At 34.4% G+C, this 20,305-nt stretch overlaps 1 protein-coding gene across 1 annotated transcript; it reads left to right on the forward strand.

The window, feature by feature from the left end:
- The first annotated feature begins 1,176 nt into the window (after nt 1-1,176).
- LOC128218506 (uncharacterized) lies at nt 1,177-14,998 on the forward strand. The gene is made up of 14 exons (XM_052926178.1): nt 1,177-1,259; nt 1,644-1,794; nt 3,177-3,323; nt 4,751-5,015; nt 5,485-5,662; nt 7,424-7,628; nt 8,603-8,769; nt 9,151-9,303; nt 9,750-9,921; nt 10,392-10,497; nt 10,788-10,837; nt 11,056-11,218; nt 12,647-12,750; nt 13,670-14,998. Exons 2-14 carry the CDS (start codon nt 1,647-1,649, stop codon nt 13,690-13,692), a joined length of 1,881 nt encoding a protein of 626 aa, XP_052782138.1. The 5' UTR covers nt 1,177-1,259; nt 1,644-1,646; the 3' UTR covers nt 13,693-14,998.
- The last annotated feature ends 5,307 nt before the right edge of the window (nt 14,999-20,305 follow it).

Raw genomic sequence — 20,305 nt, forward strand, 5'->3', positions numbered from 1 at the left:
AACATGATTATCTTAAATAATGTCTTTAACAGTCGGCCCAATATCTTGTCAGATCGGTTATAAGAGAACTCCTAGGCCTATTAGCTCCTCAAGCTTGGTAGGGAGGTTATTCATTACCAGCAAATGACCCCTATTCATTTTAAGATCAGTAGGTCAAAATTCATGGTCAAAGTGACCTTTGACACAAAAAAGTAAAATGTCCGTTGAGATAACTAGAGTATACTAGGGCCTAATAAATCATACACTAATTTTATACATAACAATTATTCCTACATATTATGTAGGAATAATAGTTATATATAAAATAATGAAAGAAGTTTTGTTAGCATCTTGAAGGAAATTATTCCCATTAATATTTTCTTATTTAATTTATTACATGATAACAAGAGTATGTTTTGTTTCACACATGTTACAGGGAGCAGTACCCACTACCACCTTGACTGCATTTGCCTCAGTGTCCACTATCGCTAAGGGTTCTGCAATTATTGCGATTCTCGACATCGAAGTGCCGCCCACAAAAGCCATGTTTTTCGACATCATTATGAAGACGAATGCTGGCAAAGCAAGTATTTGTGACGTCAGGTTTATGGATATCGGTGTTAATCTATGTGGTGATGAAAACATTACTGCGACTTACGTGTCAACAGATAGTTCATCTTTTAATAATAAAGTGACTGTTACCTATGCCGTACCAAATGTGAACAGTGCTGCAGTTTTGGGAGACCCAGAAAACTATGTAAGTTGTTTTATATCAAAAAAGTCCTATGAAAATGAAACAGTGCAATTATTTGTTATTTATGATATTGGAAAAATAACTCTATACATATGAGCATTAAAGTGTACAAAATTTAAAGGGACTGGACACCACATGATACATTTGCAAGAAGATATATCGATACATGTCACTTTTCTGTTCAATATCGGTGTATCCATTATAGCACACATCCCTTTTACTTAATTGTTTGATTGAGTTTGTACACAACATAAGCCATAAGTTTTGACTGGAGGTTTAGTAGCAACATTTTTATCCGATGGAGGTACCCATAACTATGCTCTGAGTTCAATATGTTTAATTTGAATGTGATGTCAAATTTCAGTTTCAACTTGAGGCTGTAATGTGCTTGCCAGACAACTCACCAGCTGCCATCGGTGACAGCCTGACATTTACTGCTGACGTATATTATGACCGCCGAAGTACGGGCGACAAAGTTCGCAAAACGCTGCCTTTTACTGTTGCAGCGGACCCCGACCAAGTCTTGGTATGTCAATCGCACATCTAAAGCCATAGAAAATTCATTCTCTGTTTAGCGTCATCACGCCGGTTGGTATTCAGATTTCAGAGTGGAACTACCTTTTTTTAACAAAACGTTAATTTAGTCGAATGATATGATTTTAAAATTTGCAATTAAAATTACATTGGTCTGAGTCTAGAAATATATCGTTAGAAGAGAGATTTTTTTTCCATGTATAGGGTATGAATGCAGTAGGGCACATTGAGCAAATTCCATGAAAATGTCACGCTTTTCCAATCGGAGGGCAATAAACAATGACTTCATAACTCCCTGCCTGTCATACAATATGATCGTCGAGTTTAATCTACACAAAGGACTAGACAAACACAAATATTTCTGCATTATGCACAGGCAATGGGCGGAGCTGACTTCCATGACAGCACCACGGTTTCAGCCTTTATCTCCGAGACAACTGAGATTGACGTCACTGCGGTTATACGGGCCACTGTTGATACATATTTTGTGACAGTTTCAACCCCAGTCAGCAGTGGATCAGCACTTGGTAATTTAAAAACAAATCCATGCTTTTAGATTTATATCTATATCTAAAATGAGGTTGCGCAATTATATATTTTTACATTTCTAACCCGTGTAATCACTTTTAAGCAGTCTTCATCGAAACTGGGTTGCCCGAAGCCCGGGACAAGTAAATACCGTTTTGGACAAGTCAAAATTCCCAGGTGGTTGCCCGAATGGGCAAGTGCACTTTTCTGAAATTCAGATCCCTGTTTTCAAAATTTCTTAAGCAACAATTCACACATCCTGATTGATCGTTATTATTATATTGAAATATTGGCTTCTGATATTTATGCATGAATTGGTTATTTGGGGCAAGTAAAACTGTGTTTGGGCAAGTGGTTTTCTTCAATTACTTGCCCAAAAGGACAAGTGCTGAAAGAAAATTAAGGTAAAGGCTGCTTTTAGGGCAATGTTATCAATTAATAACATTGTTTACTTAAGTACATGCGCTTTATAGCAAAAAAACTATGTTATTAACACTTTAGATAAAAAAATTAGTATAAGGTAAAAGGTGAATTAAATAGAAAACCACGAAAGTGGTACTTTAAAACGAAATTTATTAATCTCATTTACTAATATTAATAAAAACTCGCTTAGGGTTGTTTTTATCAATTTTTCAAAAAGTTTGTTCAATACTTTCTGGGTATAATGATTGCTCATGTAATGTCCTCATTTGTTTTTCTGTGATTTATAGAGATTAATGTGTGATAAAAAGATATATTGCACTATTTCAAAAAGTGATATAACAATTTGAAATTTTCAATGTTTGTAAATTTTAGTCCACTTTTACTTATAGAAACACACAAGAATTCCATGACTTGGATGTTATTATAATTACCTAATTGTTTTTGCCGATTGTTCAAAAAAAGTCAGCATAATTACCAAAGTTTGAAAAATCATTGCTAGAATAAAAAATGCAAGTGTGTCCCCTTTTCAGTTCACATTTCATAGGGTCAGACATCGATTTCTTTATTTTGTGTGAAATGAAAACAAAATGCTTGTTGCAATGTTAAAATATCTATGAAAGTTCAAATTAGCTCTATTTTTTAATAATTATTGGAAAATGTGACAAAGGATGTTATATTTTGCCGAAAAAGGGTTTAGCAACACTATTGAAAATTGAATTACTTAACGCTTGGATTTACCAAATTCTGTTCAATTGAGTATCTGGCAGTTGCTGTTTGATCTATGTTCATGAAAGTAAAGAAATTAACTCAATTTCAACAATTAAAAAAAAGTCAACATGAAAACTTTGAATGAGTCCCTTAAAAATAAATCATGTACTATTTTCAGCCTATAATCTGTTTGCCTAGAGTAACTGGAGGATGTTGTATAATTTAACATTTTTCTTTTCAAACATTTCAGCTACCGTTAATTCTGTCGCAATCACAAGGATTGGTTCCAACCTTTTATGTATGGAAGGGAGAATTCTGACCTTGACCTCACAGCAGTATGTGTCACACAGCCAGGTCATAACCATGACCTATGACCTTGGACCTGTTACTAACCCAGGTACCGTATTTGTTTGGCCTAAAAAATATCAATGCATTTTGATAAACATATTATTCACAAGGTGCTTTAGATGAAAAGAGTCAGATTTGTTTGATTTTTAGCTCTACTGGTCAAAGGCCTGAAGAGCTTATGCGATGGTAATGTGTACTTAGTATGTGCATCCGTGCGGTCGTGCATACGTGCATCTGTAAACAATTGGTTGTGAACACGATACAGTCTTCAGTTTTGATTGTATCTCAATGAAACTTGTAAGTATCTAGATATCCATTAGAGCTCGGTTCCTTTCGAAAACAAGCCAGATCTGCCCGTAAATGCCATAGATTATGGGCCATGAAAGTTTTAAAGAAATGCTTTCTATTTTTAGCCAGGTCTGCATGAGCGAATTCTATTTTTAGCCATGTAAATTCATGTAAATTCAAGTCTAGAGTTAAGGGAGACAATTTGCAAGTCTAGGATTTTGAGAGATAATTTGCTTTTTGCTTCTGCAATTGATTTTGTGAATTACTCTGCCTTGTTCTTGTTGAAAGCCCAAAGGCCATTTTTTAGCTTTAAGTTCTGTAGTTTGCGCATTCATCTTAACAAAATTGGTTGTGAATGTTTAAGTTATGCACCTGGTGTCATTACTGGCCACACCCAGGGTTCACAGGTTTGGTAAACATAAATCTGGAAAGGTTTGAAAATCTTTTTGTGTGTTCGTGCATCCATTTCAGCACAATTGATTGTGAATGTTTGTTCAAATTGATCAATGTTGTCCTAGGATGCCCTTGACTTTGACCTTTTGACCAACTTTTTTAACTTTTAAAACTACGGAAATTTTTACTATGAGTACAGTTTTGAAAGCATTTTTTTTTTTGTCAGATGACTTTTACTTGGCACATATTAAAATAGTTCATGCAACTAATCTGCTAACAATACTCTCTGGGCTCAGATGTTGAACGTGCTACGTTTTCAGGTAACCCAAACACAAAACATAAACTATATGTCTGTTGCCTTTTACCCATACATTCATGCTGTAGATTGATATGACCACAAAAGCCATGCCAGTAGAGCATAGGCCCTTTTGGGCCTCTTGTTTTTTGGGGGGAGGGGGAATTTTTTTCACTTACATCTTACATGTATGCCCTGGTTGTTGCTTTTTTTCAGTGATTCTTACAGCTAATATTCATTTATTTCTCAATGACATTAAGTCTGGGTTTTTTTTCCAAATGTTCTTTTCAAATTTTAAAAATGAAAAACTGTAGTAACATGTTTTTACACAAGGCTCAAAATAAAACATTTTGTTGAAGTATTGGGAATTTCTTTTGATAAATAGCAGAAATTCTAAATTCAAATTTGGCATGTTTTTTTTTATTATATTTGTGTCACAACAGAACCATTTTTGTTTGTTTAAATGTAAAAAGTCATCCTTTATATTTGTTCTTTTCTAGATTTTGCGGCAAGGAGCTCTTTTCTGCTTCCATCCAATGACACAATGGAAGAAGAGATTGATTTCATCATTTCTGTTCAAATTACTGATCATGTGATGAATGTGCAAGGTGCTCTGGTTGCCATAGAGACAACATTGACCGGCCAATCAGGAGTCTCATATACTAGCCAATCATATGTCCAGGTTCAAGTTAGTGGGACTGAGACACCAGAGCTAATTTTTGACTTTGCTATGGAACAATTTAGTCATTGGGAGAAGATTCCAGGGTAAACATAATATTTTGTAGATTTTTAGATCTTCTCTTTTTCGAAGGAAAATAGTTCCCATATTGTGATAGCCTCAGGGTTCTTGTTGCCATAATTAAAAAAAAGATTCAAGATATTGCTTCAAGGGAAACATCTTATACATTTAGCTACAATATACAACATACATGTAGCTGTCAAGACTGTAAATGAATGTTAGAGTGAGAAAATATTCTGTTTAGGGTATACGTCAATATTTTGGCTTTACGCATTCACTAGAAGATAAAAAAAAATCCCAATAGGGTGATAGTAAAAAATAGATTTTAGTTATCATTCTTCTTTCATTTGAATTATAATCAGGTCTCAAAAGGTGCATAAACTAGTATCAGGTGAACATTAAGGCAGTTTATGCAGTTCAAATGTAGCTCCCTTAGTAGGAGTGAAAAACATTTACAGATATTGTAATGTCAACGTTCTTTGTTTACTGTTTCAGTGACAATGTCACATGTAGTGTCTCACTGCGTCTGACGAACACATCGACCGCACATGCACTAGATGTGGCACTGCACATTATGACACCATATTACATTGGCTTGAGCGAGCTTCCGAATGTCACCACTGCCGACGCCAACGTCATTACCTATTTGCCGGAACCTGGTCTTAAATTATCTGTAAGTTTGTGATCCATCATTGACATTTAGTTCTGGACCCAATATCACTAAAATACTTAAGTAAAATCTCAATATTTATCTCAGCTCATTTTACAATATAAAAACATTGTCTGATTCAAAATATTGTATGTTGTTACTCGTTTTAAAAACATATTTCTTCATAGAATGTGTTGATAAAAACTTTTGTCAATATTTCAAAGAAAAAATATTCTGCAACCAAAAACTGTTTTTGAGTAATTGTTAAAAAAACATTGAGTTGTACTTGATGATATTTTATGCTGTAGAATCTTTTTTCTTTGGAATCTTGACCAAAGTTTTTAATCAACATACATTGTATTCTAAGAGATAAACTCTTTTTAAAGGTTTAAAAACATGTATAATTTTAATAACTTTTAATGTTATGTGGCAAAAAGTCTGAGATTTAGATTTGACTTGAGTATTTTTGTGATACTAAGGCCTGGCCCCATTATCACGAAAATACTCAAGTCAAATATTAATCTCAGTCTCAACTCTTTTTATCAAATTACAGCATCATATAATTCAAAATTGTAAATGTTTTTCCTTTTTAAAATTGCATTCTCTCTTTCATAATTTTTATTAAAAAAAAATGCTCAATATTTTATAGAAAAAAAAGGAGAGCAAGAATTGTACTTGAGTCAAATTTATTATTTTTGAGTTTTACTCAAGTACATTTTGTGCTATAAAAATATATTTTTTTAGAATATTGAACAAAAATGTTAATCAACATAATGCATGTGAGAATGTGCTTTTTAAAAATAGTAAAACATTAGTAATTTTTAATAATGTCATACTGTAATGTGGAAAAATTAGTTGAGATTGAGATTTGACTTAAGTTTTTTCGTGATACTGGGACCTGGCCCCAATTTCTCGAAACTTCTTAAGTCCCTTATAACAGGATTAAGCTAAACTCACTATTTTTGTTTTTAATTAATTTGTATGATATTTACTTCTTTGAAAGTTTTTTATACTTTAGATAGGAATTATCTATATGTTAATTACATTAAACCATTTTTCATTTATCAAAACTCAATTAAAGTATGTATTTTGGCTAATTGAAATAAGCGACTTAAGCCTGTTAAGCTTAAGAAGTTTCGAGAAATTGGGGCCTGGTCTTATTAAAGCACTTAAATTAATAATATAAATAAGTTTGCACACATTCAAGCTATATAGTGTACAAAACTTACAAAACAGTATTTGTATTTAGGAATGAATTGGAAAATTGTATTAATAATAAAATGATTTTTTATGTTTTGAAAATCAATTTCACAATGTGTAGTCTTTATTAAAAAAAGAAAGATTATAATGAGAAGTCTGCAGTGTTTAAAATACAAATCTTCATTATAAATTTTCTTATCAAGTAGATAAAAATTAAAATTGAAAACTTTTTCTGGAGTTGAAACTCAGATAATAAACTTAATCTAAAGCTGAAGTACAAATTACAACTTATTTTCTTAAAGTGAAATTTGAATTACGAAAAAAACCTTACTTTTGAGCCTTTAAGTCTAAAGTTCAAATTACAAGCTCAGCTCAGCTGAAGGTTAAATTCAAACTATTTCTCTAGATAAAAAGCAAATTACAAAAGCTTTCTCAAGCTGAAATTCAAATTACAAACTTTTTCTTGAGCAGAAATTCAAATTACAATTTTTTTCTCGATCTGAAATTTAGGTAACAAAATATTTGTCAAGCTGAAATTCTAATTACAATGGTAACTATTTCTCGAGCTGATATCTATTTTTGCAGATTTGGGAGATAGACTTTACCGATGTCGTAACGTTTTCCATCATGCTCATGCTTGACCCAAACCGGAAGATACCGATTGGTTCTACCAACGTGGAGACAGTTATTCCTGTAGACCTTACATATCGAGGTGCTGTTCGGGCAGACCGGGCTGCCACAGGAGTTATTTACACTGACATACTTGTGAACGAGTTTGGATTTGATACGGGTGAGTGTATTTCTTTTAATCATTTAATAAAAACTATGATCAAATGATGTAGGTATTTTTTGTCCATTTATTAAAGATTAACCTTAAAATACATCTAAAGCCATCTTTATCATCTTTTAACAATATGTATTTTTGCGGTATTGTTCAAAATCTGTTTTTCACATTTGTGTTTTGAGTATTAATTATTTGCATCACATCTTATTTAGTGTGTGTGTGTGTGTGTCTGTGTATGTTCTTTCAGAAGGCCGCATTGTAAATAAGACGTGTGTTATGTTTTTCATAATATGATGCCTAATGTATGTCTTAATGTGTTACCTTCTATAAATAAAGTTATTATTATTATTATTATTATTATTATTATTATCATGATATATACAAATACATTATGTTCATTTATAGCATTTTTCAAACAGGCTGATCAGAGTCAAGTGTTTTAAGCACTCAAATGGTTATAGGTGTACGCTACTGAGCCATGAATTTGGCCATCACTTTTTTATGATTGACTTGCCTGAGTTTCAAAGATAAGCTAGAAGTTTGGCCTGAAAATAATATATTTGGTTCAGGTTTCCCAACCCTACCTTCGAAAAAGGCGCCGACACTACCGTTTTTATAGTTAATTGGTAAAAAAAATAAAAAAATGTTTATACTAAAACTTTGAATATTTTTGTTCAATTTATAATACATGAACTATAACCTATTCTAAAACCTATGCAACTAAAATATTAAGTTATAAAGAAAAAAATATTATGGTGTCAGACATTTTTTATGCATCCTGCTTTTCAGTACTTGCAGTGCTTTAATTTGAAGCAAAATGTTTCTGTATAACACATTATATTATTGATTTCATGAGCTGTTTAATTCACAGAGCAACTGTCAGCTGAGTACCCTAGGGATACATATCTAAACCCCAAGATGTCCTTTACTGGCATCCTTAACTCCAGTCTAACACTGACCCTCCTTATTTGTATTCACAGAGCTACCTGATGTCCTAGGGCTACAATCAGGGGCAGTACTGGACTGTCAGATGACCGCCTCCTCCTATCTAGACCCCAACACTCCTTCTAGCGGCCGCCTCATCACTGGAATTGGCTGGAAACCATCTGTTCGTGGGGAGCCATTTTGTGGAAGTGAGTGGCTTCAGGTTAGTGTTTTATTATATCTCCACTTCAGCGAATGTACATCAGTTCAAGTAAGCATATCAAGGTCAAATCCTTCTCAGTATTTAGAACACCTTAGCCATTTTTCCATTGAAAAAGTAATAAAATGCACCATTTCATTCTAGAAATTGTTAACATTTTCTTGGGGGAGTACCCACAAACCCTCCTGCTAACACTTTAAACCAAATAAATTTCGGTTCTGAGGGAGGGGAGCAAGTCAAAAGGTTACGCCCCTAAGTTATGCCCCCTCTAACGTCGAAACCCAGAACCGCCCCTTGACTTGATACCAGCAAGGGAAAACCATGTAAATGTGAATATTTATGTGAATTCCAAATTACACCTTTAGCCTTTGCTTTAATTTGCAGGTGGATTTTGGTTCCGACACGTATGTTACCGGATTCAAGCTCCAGTCGAGCAATGATGACGCCCAGGATGTTGTTTCCTCATTTACCGTGAAGTACAGTTTGAACGGTTATGCTTGGTACGACATCACTGAAATGGATGGCGTCACCCCCAAGGTTTGTTTGGTTAAAATGATAATTTTGTGATTCACAACACAATAAAAAAAATCATTTTCAAGGCTTATCATCATCATCATCATCATCATTAAAGGTAAGAATTTGTGTTGGGAATTGGACAAAATTTTACTATCAACTATTTTTTACAATTAATCATATATGGAATTCTGATCAATACTTAATTAATTGTATAATATTATCTTGGGTTTACAAACACTTCAGCTTAAGTTGTATTATTTTTCTAATGAAAGGATGAGTATGGTTTTGTTTTAGCCCAATATGTCATTGGCATCATTGTAATGCCAAAACTTTAACACTGTCCATAACTTAAAAAAAACAACATTAAATATATGTTCATGCAACTTTGTACATTATGTTACAAGTGGCGAACATGTAAAACAAGGCCCATAACTCTAGCTTTAATAATTAATTATTATTTTTTGCAGTCATTTACCCTCTCAGTTCCTGGAAATGCGAACAGAAATGATGTTTACGATGTCACCCTATTGGAGAAGGAGCGTTTTTCTGCGCGCTACATACGTGTGGTCTCCACTGACGTACGATGCACTGTGGGGCTACGTTTGGAGGTACTGGGTGTCAAGTCAACGACGAGTGCATGTAAGAATACACACTGAGGGATGATATGAAAGTAAAAAGTCTTCTTTTTTAATATTGCCTAGAAATTGTGTCTCCTTCACGGCTTGACAATCAATGTTTGCCTCATAGCGGGTGCAGCTAGTACACATTAGGGATCTTAGCAGACCGAAATTTTATCTCTAAATCCCAAAATATTTGTCGAATTTCCAAGGATCGGGGTCGTACCAGGCATTAAAACTCCTAAAAATAATCTGGTAATCAATGTATATTTTCCGTGTGGCAGACCTGCAGGTCTTCCCACTATTGGTTTATTTGGGCTGAGCAAAAGCCACGATCATTCATTGCTGGAAAAAACCTTCCAATGCAAACAATAGTACATAAGTACAAATTAATACCTAGTTTCACAAAGGCATGGCCATTTATAAAGCATATCTAAGATATTTACTTTGAAACGAATTATTGATGATACCGGTACTTTTTACTTTTCACAGATGACTGTTCAAGCGTGACGTCAAACACCAGCCCACTTCCAGAGCAGAGTTACGTGGTGAACACGGACACAGGAACCATCTTAGTCTGTGGAGCTAGCGAGGTCGAGTAAGTGAAGAAAAATAAATCAAATTTAAGTATTGAAGAAGATTGAATTCAAGCTAATCTGCCTTTTAAAGATTAACATTTGAGTGTTGTTTGTTTGATAGTCAGAGAAGTGAATGCAGAAAAGGGTAATTTGCTAAGACTTCGACTTGGTTTTGAGTTTGAATAAGTTGAAAAAATTGAATTTGTATTTTAAACATATGATATATTTTGTTGTAAACGTTGTTTATTATGTTACCTTTATATATTTGATAGGTTTACCATTGTAATCTATATGTTTGTTTTGTCTTCAGCGGTGATGTTGTTTGCTCAAAATCAGATGATGCAGGGACATCATGGCAGCGTAAGTAGTCTGTCTTGTTGTTAATTATAAAATGCAAATTTTAAAGATGTAATGACAAAACTTCAAGACATAAACGTTTAGAAATATTACTTATTTGTGTGATTTCATTTATTATTCAATTTCAAATAATCAAATATAATTAAATCAGTTTAGAAACAATTTCTGTTTTCAAGAAATAGTATGAGTTACACTTATATCAGACATTTTAAATTTTACAGCACTTGACGATAACATTGGAAATATCGTTGCTGTAGTAACAAATACCAGTTACATTATTGCCGTGTCACATGACAACAGTTCCTACCTCCTCAGTGAAGATGATGGGGTCACATGGGATATTTTGGCCAATGAGGAGCTAGCTGAGCTACAGACATTACCAGGGTCAGGCTTAAAGCTGCACTTTTTTATTTTTTGTCTTGGAACGAGCCAATTTTTGCGAAAATCCATGGAAACCATGATATAAGACTGCTGACATAAAATTAGATCGCAGAATTTCATATTTCAGTTCAAAAAATCATGTTTTATGCATGTAGTGGTTTAAGCCATAACACATTTATTTTTTAACGTAAATGTGCAAATCTGCACTCTGATCTTTTGTCAGTAATCATTTATCATTAGTTTGCAGATATTCACACAAAAATTTCCTCTTTCCAAGACAAAAAATAAAAAAGTTGTAAAAACGGTAAATCTGTGAGAGTGCAGCTTTAACATAAATAATAGCAACTATATAGTTAAAAGTTACATACAGTCAAACCCTGTTGGCACCAGCTTGCAGAGACCGGCAAAAATACCTTGAGCCTAAGGAAATTCGAGCCAAAAGGTAACGCTTTCCTTCAGAAGAAAGAAATTTACATCCAGTTTAGCCAACGAGAAAATTAAGCCAAGCATATTCAAGCCAACGGGGTTCGACTGTACTAGAATTGATAACTTTTTTCTGAACGAATAAATATTTAACTTGTATGTTTTTTCGTGTTATTGCCATAACAATTGAGTCTTTGCGCCAAACAAAATGACCTTGTGGGCCTACATTACACAGACCGTCCTAGACATTTATATGAGACTTAGTACACATATTACCAGTGATAATAAACATATATTTGGAATTAATCAAGGTCCATAACTCTGGATTTAATAATTGTTGTGCTATGTCCCCTAATTGACTGAGAAAAACAGATGAGCGCTCGCATCCGCTTGTGGTACTCTTGTTACAGTTAAGAATACATTTTCTGTTTCTGAATTCTTTTGACAAATTTGTAAACAACCTTTTTACTTGGATGTTTTTTTCAGATTACCTCAGATAATACTCAATTGCCTGAATCAGATATCTAATACTAAATGGCCTGAATCAGATATCTAATACTAAATGGCCTGAATCAGATATCTGACCTCAGATATGGTAATACTAAATAGCCTGAATCAGATATCTGACCTCAGATACGGTAATACTAAATAGCCTGAATCAGATATCTGACCTCAGATACGGTAATACTAAATGGCCTGAATCAGATATCTAATACTAAATGGCCTGAATCAGATATCTGACCTCAGATACGGTAATACTAAATGGCCTGAATCAGATATCTAATACTAAATGGCCTGAATCAGATATCTGACCTCAGATACGGTAATACTAAATGGCCTGAATCAGATATCTAATACTAAATGGCCTGAATCAGATATCTGACCGCAGATACGGTAATACAAAATAGCCTTAATTAGATATCTGACCTCAGATAATACTCAATGGCCCTTAAAAGATATCTGACCTCAAATGAAACCAATTGACCTTTACTTGAATGTCTTTATCAGATATCTGACGTCCATCAGTTTTCCATATGCTGATTACCGAGGGGAGACAGATAATGAAATGTATGCAGTGTATGGAACTGACGGAGATGGTTTCAAATTGACAGGTTAGTAATATCAATGGTTTACTTGGATCATAAGTCTAACTGTTTGTTTATAATGTTAGTGCATATGGCATGATTCTCATGTTAAGACAAATCTCAAATCTGCCTCCAGCATGATTCTGTGGTAACCGTATTTCCTTGATTATAAGACTGTTAGACGGGAAAATTGGGTCCCGATTATTAACCTTAAAGTAGGTTTTTATAGGCGAGGCTATAAAACAATCAGAAAGAATAGTCTGATTCAGGAATATTCAACATACAGTATTTGACTGAAATGTTAAACATGTTTCAAACTTTTATGCGGCAGCATAAGTGTCAAATCTACAAATAAAAGATGTGACAGTATAAATATCTTAATCAAATACTAGCCAGTCTCTTGTTAGCATGTTACACAAAACTCAAGTTTACATGTGACACAAGTTCCATGTTAACATGTAACATCAGTCAGACTTGTACTTATTACATCAGTCCCACATTTATGTACCTGTAAATTGTAACCACGGCCCCTCCAGGTCCGGGGAATAGCGGGGACTTTGACTTTCCAGCCAATCCCCGGTAAAATCTCTGCCCTGCGGGGACAAACTGCTGGTAAAATCCCTGCCAAAAGCACCCGCACCCCAGGGGCATCCTAGGTAAGGCCCATTCTCTGCTGTTATTGGCACGAAAATAAAACCACCGCAGTCACTTGGCACTGCAGGGCTAACTGGAAGGTAAAAACACGGCCAATTTCCCCCACTATCTTCGGTATACCTGGGGGGACCGTGGTTACAATTGACTGGTGGATTACATGACTTTTGTTTCATCCGTCTCATATCGGGGTGGCGGCATGGGTGGATCCTAGTAAATGGTGCTTGCTGATGATACGCAATGTGTTATCATAATGTTTTACCGTAAACTAGAGCATGTATTCAATTTGTTCCAGGCACGCTGGAGGGCATGCAGTGAAAGATGGATCATGGGAGATTATGGCGTGGTGGGGTACCCAGGATTGGAGTGCGCTGTAGACAGACAATTCTTCGTGGTGATTGAAAAAAACTGTTTCATACTGTGGATTTCGGTTTCACATTGTGGATTTTTATTAAGTTTTGTGGATTTTTATTTTATGTTGTTATTTTAATTTCATCTTGTGGATTTTTATTTCATGTTGTGGATTTTGAAAATGTTTTATAAGTGTCTGCTGATGTATGCATCGACAAATAATTATTCATAAAAGCTATCATGAGGAGATAAATTGTTGAGAAATATATTCCATTTTGTGCTACCAAAGAAGGCGAATCGAATAGATCTGCAAACGAATCTAGCTTTATTTACAATTATATACAGCCCATTTCTTTCATCAAGAGTTCATTATTGATTATTATTTTTATTATCATTTAACAGATATGAATCCATTTGGTTTATAGCTGATTTAATAAGCTGTCCCCAGTTTCTCGAAACTTCTTAAGCTTAACAGGCTTAAGTAGCTTATTTCAATTAGCCGAAATACATACTTAAATTGAATTTTGATAAATGAAAAATGGTCTTATGTAATCAACATATAGATAATTCCTATCTAAAATATTAAAAGTCTTAGAGAAGTTATTATTTTACAAATTATTGAAAAACAAAAATAATGAGTTTAGCTTAATCCTGTTATGATGGACTTAAGAAGTTTCGAGAAATTGGGGCCAGAAAATATTTTGCAAAAAAAAATGTTATCAGTGTGTAGTGATATGCATAACAAAACCAATGTAAAAAATGCATTTATATATTTGAGGCAGAATTATATTACAATAAGCATTGATAAATAAGTATTAGTACAACAAATTCATTTTAAAGGGACTTGTTCATGTTTTATTCATGTTTGTTAGTAACCATTAAACATTTATAATTAATAAAAATGTGATAGAAAATACTTTGTTGCTTTACAGTTTGGCTTCTAAAAACAGACAATTTGCCGGTCTGGACCGATTTTGACCACGCCGGCCCGATTTCATGAACAGATAATGGTTAAGAAATCGGTCTGATTTAAAAAAAAAAAATTTTGTTTCCGATCCAAAACGTTCAAGTTAGTAAAAATTGCAATACCAAAACTTGGTTTGTCATTCACACCCCAATAAAAGTGATAAGATCACATCCAGTGACGGTGTATAGGATTAGTAAAGTCATTGAATATCAAATTATTTTAAATGCTTTGAATGACAAATCAGAAACTGACAGTTGCTGTTTGGTGTTAAGATATCTTCATAAAAGTAAGTCAAATAACTCCATTTCAAAGTTTTAAATCGTTAAAATCGTTGCAAAGATACAACCTGTGAGTGAGTTCCTTTAAAGTGATACTTGTATTTAAAATCAATACATACACATGTATAACAAACATAAATTTTGAATGATAAACATTTTTAATACTCCTTACCGTACTTAATAATGCATTTATGGAAAATATTAATTACTGATAACAAGATTGTAACTGTGTATTTAATAGATGAAAACGCATAAGTATTTTATGACTGGCGTGTCCTAAAAGGTTTACAGTGATCAACTATCGTCTCATAAGTAAGAGTGCATCTTTAATAGATAGCTTGGTAAATTTTACTCCCCACCAAGGCAGTATTTGTTTATAAATACTAAGAATAATACTAAGAATATAATAAGTGTGATAATATTTTCTGTGTATAGAATTAATAGTTTTAAAAGTGAACTGAATAAAACCATATGTGTATGTTAAATATGTGAGCAGACAAAATATCCAAACAATATAATAGATTAAATGTGATATACTGCCAACGACCAATCTCCTACGCAGTGATCTCCCCTGACGAGCAAAATAGATCTCTACCACCATTAGCAAGTATAGCTAGATTTTAGCTAAAAAAAGATTTATTTTTTATTTATTTATTTTAAAATTTCAATTATTCCAGGTGAATAAAGCATTTGAGGTTGAAATACGAAAACAAATATTTACCGATGTATCACGTGATATCTATTAATGGTCATGTGATTCGCATGGTGGCAGTGATTACTGCACAAACTCCGCGCAGGGTTACTTCCCTTTGTAAATAGTACAGTAACACTGCCACCACAAGATTTTCATCCATTCGGAACTCCTCGGCCATTTTTTCAAAAACAACCTCGGATGTATGCCGGTACATCTATTGAAGTAGTCCGATTTTTTTTGAATAAAAGCATTAATTAAATGTTGTGTTTAAGAGTTGTATTCATTGCTCTCAGTTTAAACTGATTGCCAGTGAAGTGTATTATTGCAAACATAATTACGATTCCCAAGAGTTAAGTCATAAATTTTAACTACTAAATAAGATTACTACGCGATCTATTTGCAGCGGACTTAAACGTACCACTTTTTAAGTATGTAAACCGTCCATATACATCCGAGGTTGTTTTTGAAAAAATGGCCGAGGAGCTCCGAATGGATTTTCATCCAAAATTGGATGAAAACTTTTAATGGCATTTTTTTTAATCATATATATTTATTCTTATATCCTTTCTTAAATAATTACTTTACGCCAGTTGATAGGCATAATATGTTTTATAAAAAAATAACAATTAAAAAAAACATTCGGAAATGTTCGGTCTTTTTTCAAATTGAAAGTAGGATTTACAAATTACAATATCAACATGGATGTGTTGTTAGCTATTCAGACATGTATCGAACGTTTTGAACCAGGATTGCAAGCAAAACCAAAACAAATCGAAAATGAAACAAATTGAAATGAAACATGTTGCTGGAATTTCTTTTAAAGGTGTTCCGTCCATTTTGTAAATTGCAATCACGTGCCGTTTTATCTATCATCACGTGATATTTGTGAAGGCAGTGATTACTGTACTGCAAGGGAAGTAACACTGCGCGGAGTTTGATTACTGCACTGTATGGGAGGTAACACTGCCAGGAGTTTGGCAAACTACATTGCCATGCATAATAAGCTGACCATTCATGGAAGTTATGTTACATAAAATGTTAACAGTACAAGATGTAAATCAGAAAATAAATGTGCAATCTAGTGTAAGAGGTGCACCTCTTTATGTGTACCTCTACTATTTTAAAAACTAATTTGGGTGGTGGAGGATATAAGGTGCTAATTTTAGGGGTGGGGAATATAAGGTACTAATTTGGGGGGTGGAGGATATGAGATGCTAATTTCGGGGGTGGAGGATATAAGGTGCTAATTTGAGGGGGGGATATAAGGTGCTAATTTGGGGGGTGGAGGATATAAGGTGCTACTAATTTGGGGGGGGGGGAGGATATAAGGTGCTAGTTCCGGGGTGGGTGGATATACGGTGCAAGAGGGGTGCAAGAGAACCTGTACTGATCTGGTTTACATTTATGTAATGTATTTGGTACTAGTACACCGAGAAGTTTGAGCCACTTCAACCAAGTAATAAGCGAGATGTAATTGCCTTATACTGTACACGCGGGAAAATATGTCAGGATCAGTATCAACTCATATGTTTTAATGTGCATTGTCATTCGAAACTCTGCGCCATTGCCCATCAAAAACAACTGCGGATGTATGTTGATGGTTTACAATGCAGAAATCTTTACATTTAACTAAACTGTAAGTAAATCACTTAGTCATTTCAAATTAGCAGTTACATGACACCAACAATAAATTCAAACATATATATACAAAAACACGTTAAAACTAGGGATGCAAACGAATATTCGATCGAACGTTTAGTATTCGAATGTTAAAATCGGTATTCGAATATTCGAATATTTTTTTCAAAAAATAATGATATAAACCTTGAGTCTTTAGGGCAGTTGTTGTGTTTAAAATTATATTGTCTTGTTTTTACAACAATACGCATCTTGTGCCTGAGGCGTTAACGAGATGACAATCGAGTGTGCGTCATGTGTCAATTAGGGATCGATCGTAGGGTACTATAAACAGTGTCCATAATTGTAAAATAACTGGCTATTAGGAAGTAACATCAAACAAGTTTAATTGATTTTCAGTTCTTTTAAATGACCATGCCAATTAAGAATTTAAGGAAGCGGCCTTCACACCCTCTTGTCAGTTTGCCTGCCAATTAAGCTGAGCAATATTGCTCAAATCGGTGATTTATATTATACGCTGAAAGTAGATACCACTTCATTCCTTCAGAATATATGTTCGCAAAACATTATAAGTTAAACTTATTATTATTATTATATATTAGATTTGTATTTCTTAACAACGTAAAAGATGCCAGCCACATCTGAAGTATGGACTTATTTCACGCGCTCTGTTGACAAGAAATCTGTCACGTGCAAACTATGCAGTGTGAGGTTGTCGTACATGGGCACGACGACTAATCGACGGCGAGTGGACCGTCGTCTCCGAGCTGAGTGACGTACTCAGTCATTTGACTGAGACGACTTCGTATATGTCAACGGAGAAGAACGTGTCATGCAGTGAAGTTTATCTCATCGTGACAAGTCTTTTGGACAACACACTCCGTGCATGCGAGGCTGATTCCCATGTCGTCAAGGAAGTGAAGGTTGTTATTGCTGCTGAGCTTCGTCGCCGCTTCCGACCTTCGAACGATGCCACCGCCACATCCACCCTAGTCCTTGCCGCTCTATTGGACCCCCGCTACAAAGACCTGGACTTCCTGTCAACGGAACAGCGGCGCTACACGGAAGACGCGCTCGAGAGTAGATTGGACGATGTTCCATTTCGGTTGCCAACCCCGACGAGAGTGCGTCAACACCCTCCAAACGACCCCGTCTTAGCTTCATGGTTCCAAAGACGACCAAGACGGCTAACGACGAGCTGCGTCGGTACCGGCACGAACCTTCGGACGAGGAGGCCACTCCACTTGCATGATGGAAAAAGAACGATGGACGCTTTCCTCGCGTTGCACATGATGCTCGCCAACTGCTTGTGATACCTGCGACGTCTGTGCCATCAGAAAGAATTTTCTCCTGCGCCGGACTCATTGTTAACAAACTTAGAAACAGACTGTCATGTGATCTTGTTGATAAGATAATATTTCTGAATAAGAACAAGGCCATCATATGTGATGATTTTATTGATGAGTGATTTCATTGAATTGTATGTGCTTGTTATGTGCTTGTTATGTGCAAGATATGTATTTCATATGTCGATGTAATAATATTCGACACGCTGCTATGTATTGTATTGTATTACGATAACACTAGAAACATTCGACAGATAAAGAAAAGGGTATCGTGGTTTATAACTAAAATTAATAGATAACTATAACTTTTTAAAGATTCAATTTTTATCGAATATTCGATCGAAAGAATTACCGAATATTCGAATATCGATTTTGCCATTCGTTTGCATCCCTAGTTAAAACACAAAAATAAATAAATAATATTATTTAAAATTTTATGAATTATTTCTAATGATATACCGGCATACATGAACATCTGAGGTTGATTTTGATTGAAAATGACTGAGGAGCTCCGAATGGTGCATTGTTTGTGTCCCGTAATCCGAGCACACCTCGAACAATAAATACAGGTCAATATGAAATTACTATCATGAATGTACAACTTGACAGAAATGCAAACATTGACAAATAAACAAGTAAATTGACATGTATACAGTTCATTGGCATGTGTACCATTACATTCATATGTGAACATTGCATTGGCATGTGTACCATTACATTCATATGTGTACATTGCATTGGCATGTATACCATTACATTTATTTGTGACATTGCATTGACATGTGTACCATTACATTTATATGTGTACATTGCATTGGCATGTGTACCATTACATTCATATGTGTACATTGCATTAGCATGTGTACCATTACATACATATGTGTACATTGCATTGGCATGTGTACCATTACATTCATATGTGTACATTGCATTGGCATGTGTACCATTACAGTCATATGTGACATTGATTGGCATGTGTACCATTACATTCATATGTGTACATTGCATTGGCATGTGTATCATTACAGTCATATGTGACATTGATTGGCATGTGTACCATTACATTTATATGTGACATTGCACTGGCATAAGTACCATTACATTTGTATGTGTACATTTCATTGGCATGTGTGCCATTACACTCATGTGTACATTGCATTGGCATGTGTACCATTACATTTATATGTGTACATTTCATTAGCATGTGTACCATTACATTCATATGTGACATTGCATTGGCATATGTACCATTACATTTATATGTGACATTGCATTGGCATAAGTACCATTACATTTGTATGTGTACATTTCATTGGCATGTGTGCCATTACACTCATGTGTACATTGCATTGGCATGTGTACCATTACATTTATATGTGTACATTTCATTAGCATGTGTACCATTACATTCATATGTGACATTGCATTGGCATATGTACCATTACATTTAAATGTGACATTGCATTGGCATGTGTACCATTACATTTGCATGTGTACATTTCATTGGCATATGTACCATTACACTCACGTGTACATTGCATTGGCATGTGTTCCATTACATTCATATGTGTACATTTCATTAGCATGTGTACCATTACATTCATGTGTACATTTCATTGGCATGTGTACCATTACATTTTTATGTGACATTGCATTG

The sequence above is a fragment of the Mya arenaria genome, chromosome 14 (genome assembly GCF_026914265.1).
Source record: "Mya arenaria isolate MELC-2E11 chromosome 14, ASM2691426v1".
Lineage (NCBI taxonomy): Eukaryota > Metazoa > Mollusca > Bivalvia > Myida > Myidae > Mya > Mya arenaria.

Coding starts and splice junctions, on each gene's coding strand:
- LOC128218506 (XM_052926178.1), top strand. CDS start 1,647: ATGGGCGGAGCTGACTTCCATGACAGCACCACGGTTTCAGCCTTTATC. Junction 3,324..4,750: donor TGGACCTGTTACTAACCCAG/GTACCGTATTTG, acceptor GTTCTTTTCTAG/ATTTTGCGGCAAGGAGCTCT. Junction 10,498..10,787: donor TGTGGAGCTAGCGAGGTCGA/GTAAGTGAAGAA, acceptor TTTTGTCTTCAG/CGGTGATGTTGTTTGCTCAA.